Source organism: Diaphorina citri, unplaced genomic scaffold, assembly GCF_000475195.1.
Source record: "Diaphorina citri unplaced genomic scaffold, Diaci psyllid genome assembly version 1.1 scaffold1070, whole genome shotgun sequence".
Taxonomy (NCBI): domain Eukaryota; kingdom Metazoa; phylum Arthropoda; class Insecta; order Hemiptera; family Psyllidae; genus Diaphorina; species Diaphorina citri.
Genome location: NW_007378499.1, coordinates 14,553 through 22,315, shown reverse-complemented (window position 1 = coordinate 22,315; position 7,763 = coordinate 14,553). Strand labels below are relative to the sequence as shown.

Sequence of the window (7,763 nt, the reverse complement as noted above, 5' to 3'; positions counted from 1 at the left end):
AAAAAAAGAATACACAAAATGGCAAATTTTATTGACTTTTAAAGTCTATTTCATAGATTAAGTTATTTATCATATTGTATTACCACTGTTATTATTTTTATTGATGCAAATAAATTACAAATTACAAAAAATTACCTCAATTGATTGTTAAAAAACTTCAGTCGGTACCTGCTAGGTAACAAGGTATTTGTAGATGAATGAGTGTTGAGCTGTTAAGGAATGCGGTCGTTCATGATTCTTACAAAAAGGTCATCTTCATCTTCACCCTATCTTATCCCTCTTCTTCCATTTGTGCAGACATTTAGAGTAATGTCAGGAATAATGAGAGCATGAGGGAGATTAAAACAGATTATTTTAGTTTCTGCATTCCTGTCTTTATAACCTTGATGATTTTGTTCTTCTTCGAGAGAAGATGGATCAAGTCACTAAGTTTATAACATTTGTTGTAGTTTTATAAAACTCAAGCACATAAATATCTACTTATAGGTAAAAGGTCAGTCCGTCAGATGACCAAACCTGAACGAACGTTGAATAGATTTACAGCACACAGGCCTATAAGAAATAGCTTTTCCCATCAAGTGATTTTCTTCTGTTTCTGCTTCTGATTTCAGAATTTGGCGAGTACATGTCGTTCGGTTTGTCGGGTGATCCTCTGAGGAATCAAATGATCGGAGCTGATGTGGTTGTGGCTTGGATTGATCAGGAAACTCTCAATGGTTACGCTGTTGATTACTATCTGACGGACAAGAGTCAATGTGCTGGTGGTCGGGGCAGCTGTCCCGATTATAGAATTCAGGTAAAGAGCTGTTGATTACTATCTGACGGACAAGAGTCAATGTGCTGGTGGTCGGGGCAGCTGTCCCGATTATAGAATTCAGGTAAAGAGATTCTGTTGATTACTATCTGACGGACAAGAGTCAATGTGCTGGTGGTCGGGGCAGCTGTCCCGATTATAGAATTCAGGTAAAGAGATTATTAATTTAACAATTTTGGCAAGATATAACTAATTATTCAAGAAGTGGTTGGTTAAGGACATACCTTTTGTAGAAATTTCTTCCTATATTCATCTTGGATCGTCTTGGCTATTGTATGTAAACTATTGAAGTGAAACACTTTATCCTTTTTCAGGACAACACGGAGAGTGTGCGACTGTTGAACGCTGCCCTGGTCAACGGTTATTCCATCGTGACCTATCAGCGACCTCTACGATCTCATGACATACTCGATCATGACATTTACACTAATCAAAGTCAAGCGATCATTTGGGCCATCGGACCTTTGAATAGCAAACAGGAAGTGTCCTTCCACAGTGTCTTCCCCAAAAGTAAGAACTCTCTAAGTATTTAAATTTCCACTCGATCAAAAGTCTCAAATTCATGAAATGATATGCCTTCCACAGTGTCTTCCCCAAAAGTAAGAACTCTCTAAGTATTTAAATTTCCACTCGATCAAAAGTCTCAAATTCATGAAATGATATTTAAGATTCTGGAGATTAGAGGAGCATAATTTTGATAGAGAATAATTTTGTACTAATTTCAATCTTAGAGAAACAATCAAGAAGTAAAGCTCTCAAATCGCTAGTAATCAGAATCAACATAAATTTGACCATGCTTGTCCTCCGCTTGTTTTCCAGAAAACATCCTATTCAACTTCGGCAGAACTCCATACTGGAATTGCCCGATACCCGAAGGAGAAACAGGTACTCCTAACCATGGAGAATACTCGGATGAAAGTTCTGGAGCTAACACTAAAGTTCAAGAGGTAAGTTCTAGTATCTAGTATAGGTGAAGAAGAAAAATTCAAGAATCCGGATGAACGAGATTTTGTACAAAGTTGTAAAACAAATTTCTCCCTTTTGAGGTTAAATAAATGGGCCCTGATGCATACAGAACCGTTTAATCCTTTACAAACCTTATCGTGTGACAGAAACGTGTCTGAACATGGAATCATTAGTTGCCCAGTTGACCGTAAACTTGCTTCTCTCAGCTAGTCAGCTCCCGCGATACGAAGCAAACACTAATCCAAGCATACATCATTACTGTCGCCCTTGGGACCAAATGGTTGTAAGATAGCGCATCGGTGCAAAACATTCCACAACGAGATTAGCGACCGATTGAAAAGCGTTACACCTAGTCCTGCAATCCTGGTAGAAGTTGTTTGTTCACAGCTGTTAATGAGCAACTACTGTTAATATAATTGAGCATACATCATTACTGTCGCCCTTGGGACCAAATGGTTGTAAGATAGCGCATCGGTGCAAAACATTCCACAACGAGATTAGCGACCGCTTGAAAAGCGTTACACCTAGTCCTGCAATCCTGGTAGAAGTTGTTTGTTCACAGTTGTTAATGAGCAACTACTGTTAATATAATGAGCAATCCTGGTAGAAGTTGTTTGTTCACAGCTGTTAATGAGCAACTACTGTTAATATAATTGCCGTTACTATTGTTGTAGGTACTGGGCTACTGGGTGATTGTCTCGGTAAAGTAACCTACTGCCCTCGCTATAGTTTTGTAGTTCGGTGTTAACTTTGACAAAGGCGCAAACATTGATTAATCTTCATTCAAATGCTCTCTCCTCAGGTAGCAGTTGAGCCCGCTCGATCCAAGTCTCCCCCCACCCCCGCTCCCGCCCCTAGAGATGAAGCCTGGGAGATTCCACCCATTCAATGTAACGAACCAGATGATGGCGTTCTGTATGCTCAGATGGGACCTACAGGAGGCAAACGTGGCTATCCCGCCATCACAGGTAATAATAATTGGACAAGAGGAGGAAAATAATAAATATTTACGTACCTACATATATTTCTACGCAAATACAACTTTTGCTTGATGATTTCGGCCTAAGAATTTGTTTAAAAGATATTGCTTTGTTAATAGCTAAAGCTTTTACAAATGTCCATCAAGAAATAACACTACCGAATTTTGTGTTCCTAGTAAAATACGTACTTAACTAATTATCGCGACAGTGCACTGTACTTCTACCTTCTACTAAGTTTATGAAGAGGTCCATTGTGAGTCAACCTTAGATGATGGTAGTCGGTAGTCGGCAAAACCGGTGCGCTGATATTATTTGTCTCGATCGTGTTAAAAACAAAGGTCTTCCTCGATCCTACTCTGAGATGGGAAACAAACAATGAAAAACAGGATGTTAAAACGAATGATGAGAAAAGAGAGATCTATCTTCCTACTCTCCCATACTTCGGTGAAAAATATCAAATCTCCCATTGGGATGTTGTTGGACTGTGGTTTGGGGCGCGAGGCAATATATCCCCATTTCTGCTCGACTTAAAAAAAAAAGAACATCGGGAAGAACAAATTAAAAGAACTTGCCCTCATCATATTAAAAGATACGCTCGCTACTATCCATCGCCATCTCTACAGCTCACCGCAATGATGATACAATCTCAACCACCTACACCAATTTATCCGTTTTTTAGTCCGTCCTTCCTTTATTATTACAATAGTAATAAAAAGGTATAAGGGACGGACTATTGTATTCGCCTCGGTGTCTGTCACTCGGTCGGTCGGTCTGTCGGTCTGTCTGTCTGTCCCCATAGAAGGACTTATCCAAACCTGGTCGACCTATTGTGACATGTCTGTTTGAGTAGTATGCTGTGTCATATGGCAACCCAGACGCTGGGCAGCTCATCAATAAATTATTGATTGTTTCTCTCTGAACGTCTTTGAAAGTTCGAAATAATTTCCTGCTCTTCCTACAAATTCACAGTCATCAGTTAATCTTTTCAATTTGGTTTTATTGTGACATGTCTGTTTGAGTAGTATGCTGTGTCATATGGCAACCCAGACGCTGGGCAGCTCATAAATAAATTATTGATTGTTTCTCTCTGAACGTCTTTGAAAGTTAGAAATAATTTCCTGCTCTTTCTACAAATTCACAAGAAAATCTTTCCCACTTGTCAGGTCACGTGGGCTGGGGTATTTCTTGGTATATCAATGGCCTTCTCATTCCCGAGATCAATGTTGTACGAGGCAAAACCTACACGTTCATTGTAGAGGGTGGTCTTGATCCAAACACACCAGCCAAGTATCATCCCTTCTACATCACAGACGATAGTGTGGGCGGTTACCAGCACAAGACACCCGAGGAAAAAGAGGTAAGTCGGTACATTATCACCTAATGGAACAATTTCCATTACTGGAAATCTGAACAAATAAGGTAGATAATAATGCTAATGAAAGGAGATAGTTCAGAATTTCAAGGACATAATAATGTAGGTACCCTACCTAGGGAAAAAAATTCCAGACGTTTTCCTAGATTCTTACAAATCCAACTGGTCAAGGACATAATAATGTAGGTACCCTACCTAGGGAAAAAAATTCCAGACGTTTTCCTAGATTCTTACAAATCCAACTGGTTTATTTTTATTTTCTCCGTCCATACATTTTTTTTTACAGAAAGTTCGCATTTTCGCCGGTGCTAAGCGTGATAAGTTTGGTAACGTGGTGCCGACCGGTGTAGGTAGACTTTGTAACTGGACGCCAGATCCGGAACAACCACCGGCTGATGAGTTTGTATCGTTTGGTGCCTATCAGCGAACTCTGAGTCTGATCTGTGACCATGGGGAACCTGGTGTTATTCAATGGACTCCAGATGCCAACACCCCTGACACCGTATACTATCAGGTGAGATGTCCCATCTAGGCAATACCTACCAATAAACAAAGATTATTTCTCTCTTTCAGACTCCGGAGCCATCTAAATTCTAGTAAATTATACGAATAGGTACCTAAGATGATTTTTTACTGTTAATAAAAAGTACTTCCTCGTAAGTTCGTACCAAACACGTAGTGGAAAATGAGGAACTGGTAGAAAAAAAAAGAATAATAATAACAACTTGCAGCAATCTCGAAAAAAAAGCTCTAAATGTTATTGGTTTGATTTTACTTTCATGTAATGATTTAAAATCAAGACTAGAGCCCGTTCTCCCTTATTCCTTTTAATGTTTCCTAATAACTACCAATATAGTACTGAAGTCACCCATCCATTTTTTGACCTTGCTCGGCGTAGCCTAACATAGGTGACGCTCAAACCGGTCTTAAATGATCGACTGAAGTGTTATCTAAAACTTTCTCGCTTTGAGTTTTTGGTTTACTGGACAAAATTTGCACCACCATTTTCGTGTTTCTGGTAAAAAAAAATCCTTTAATTTGATATATAGGTCGACCAGGTTTGGATAAGTCCTTCTATGGGGTCAGACACACAGACAGACACACGGACGACAACGAAGCGAATACAATAGCCCGTCCCTTATACCTTTTATTATTACTATCGTAATAATAAAGGAAGGACGTGCTAAACTTAGGCTTCTCGAAATAGGCTTCCTAAATTTTCTCTAGTAAATTTTCTCTAGACACTTCTCTAGACAGATTTTCTACGAACTGAAAAAATCTCTATCTTGTTTACCTTTCCTAGGCGAGAAAATCGATAACTGCTTAGCAACCAGTGTCGATATTTTCAATCACATGAAGTTTGCACGGTTGCATCGTAGGAAAGTTTGAAGATCTGTATATTATTTTGTGGTCGTACGGTGTTTTTAGAAGTTCTTAAATTCATTACCTTTTCTTATCTAATGGTAGATTAGTAAATTTGTACTCATTCCTTTTGGATTAAGTATTAAGAAGTTTTCTTATCTAGGTTTTAAGTTGTATCTGGTATCTTTATGCCTTCGGTTGCTTGACTAGGGTTTATCCTTGATCGATTCTACGGTTACCTACTATGATTTATCAGTTACTTGTCTATTTTTGCAGATGTTTCTTTATCTCTCTCTCACCCTCTTCCTCTCTTCCAATTTTCATCTACTTGAATCTCTTTACTTTGTACTTCCTCGTACATATTTCTGCAGAAGAACTTGTACTTATCGTGGAGATCTCACTGCCCCCCCCCCCCTTGAATATGCATTCTACATCAGCCTAGATCAAGTGAACGCCTGACTGAACTGAACTTATATTGGGAACAGTTCCATGAAAGGAACTGAACGGTTGGAACTTATTCCCTAAAGTGAACCGATCTTTGCCACCTCTACTCCCTATCCTTCTAGGTTTCTTAGACTGCGTATAATGCCTAGGGTCCTGGGTTGTAGCTTATAATTATGCTTCTCCTAAACCTAACCACAAGTTTTACGACCGTCAGAGGTTCCCAGAAGTGAGGAACTTATATTGGGAACAGTTCCATGAAAGGAACTGAACGGTTGGAACTTATTCCCTAAAGTGAACCGATCTTTGCCACCTCTAATATCTACGAGTATTCTGTTCAATTTAAGTAGGTAGGTAGGTATTTGTATTCTTATTACTTTATTCGACCCATCACTAGCACAATGTACTTAGAGCAGAATCCTCTTCGTCTAAAACTTCAGGCTGAATCCTCCTCTGTTTAACTGCCAAGTTTTTTAGCGACGGGATTTTACCCTCCATTCGAACACAAGCTAACCGCCTCCTCGCGTTAACCTCAACCAGCCTGAGTGGGACCGCGAAAAGCCAGCAGCACGTGATTGTCCAAATGGTCACGCATCCGGATACCAACCAAGCGCAGCGTTGATCAACTTCAGTCATCCATTGATTAGGAACTGGTGCATTTAAGATACTACTATCTCCGCCACGCCGCTGTGCTGGCTTGTTGAAGCTAGTCCAAAAATCATCGTTTTTAGTGAAATCTGTAGTGGGCGTAGTCCATTCTGTGGCTTTGCTGGATGTTTGGCATTCTCTTACTCCAAACCGACAGCTCATTTTGACAATATCCCGCCGCTCCGGGGACACTGACTGAAGGGACAATGGAATGAATGAACTACTGAAGACTGAAGTAAAATGGGCTCTCCGTGTATAGGGGCCTTTAGACTCAGCACGCTCTCCGTTTCGGCTTCCAGGACAGGCAACATATTTGCCGACATTTGTCTTGCCTTCCATTTTCTGCTGTCTTAATCCAACAACCATTTTTTTCACACGCTTCACGGATTTTCTTCTTTTTTTTTTTCAATTTTCTTTGGTCACGTGAGGTGACGTGAGTTGGATATTCTCGATTGGTCTCTGCGAGTGTTAAAGACTATTTAAATGTTAGAGATGTTGTTCCAAATGAGATGTATCATAAAAAAATTTATCGCTTAAAACGATAGAACGTAAAATTAAAAAAATATTGGGAAAAAAAATGAGGAAATTCCGTACAGTAGTTTCGAAGATACGACGATAGAAACCCGGCGCATCCGGACCGAGTCATTTGACTCGTAGCGGCAACACTGTATCGGGCACCGAGGGTATACCTCTGACCGTCTGACGTCATACCAAGATACCCAGTAGTTTCGAAGATACGACGATAGAAACCCGGCGCATCCGGACCGAGTCATTTGACTCGTAGCGGCAACACTGTATCGGGCGCTGAGGGTATACCTCTGACCGTCTGACGTCATACCAAGATACTGCTAACCCATGCGCGTAGGAATCAAGGCTATGGATATCCTTTATCATTGTTATCAGCTCCCGTTTTGATCGGTACAAATTTTCAAAATCGGGAAATGGTTGGATATATCCCTTTTGGGATCCCCTGATGTCAAAAAAGTAATTTTTAGCCCGTGGTCTGTACGTATGTATGTACGTACTACAGGTTTAAATGGGAAAAGGTGGTATACAAAATATCTCAAGAACAGTTTGTCGTAGAGCGATGAAATTTGGTATGCTCTCTCGGTATGGTGTACGAGTAAGGTCCAAGACTGTAACAACTTGGTAAAAATCGGACAGTCACTCATCCAGATAT

General features: G+C 40.0%; 1 protein-coding gene across 1 annotated transcript in view; it reads left to right on the top strand.

The window, feature by feature from the left end:
* Positions 1–7,763, top strand: part of LOC103514024 (protein Skeletor, isoforms B/C) — a 50,825-nt gene that overhangs the window by 36,873 nt on the left and 6,189 nt on the right. The window contains exons 7-12 of the mRNA XM_026827083.1: positions 612–796; positions 1,129–1,324; positions 1,634–1,761; positions 2,583–2,748; positions 3,924–4,117; positions 4,419–4,646. Of these exons, the coding sequence (XP_026682884.1) occupies positions 612–796; positions 1,129–1,324; positions 1,634–1,761; positions 2,583–2,748; positions 3,924–4,117; positions 4,419–4,646 (1,097 nt within the window). The remainder of the gene's footprint in view (positions 1–611; positions 797–1,128; positions 1,325–1,633; positions 1,762–2,582; positions 2,749–3,923; positions 4,118–4,418; positions 4,647–7,763) is intronic.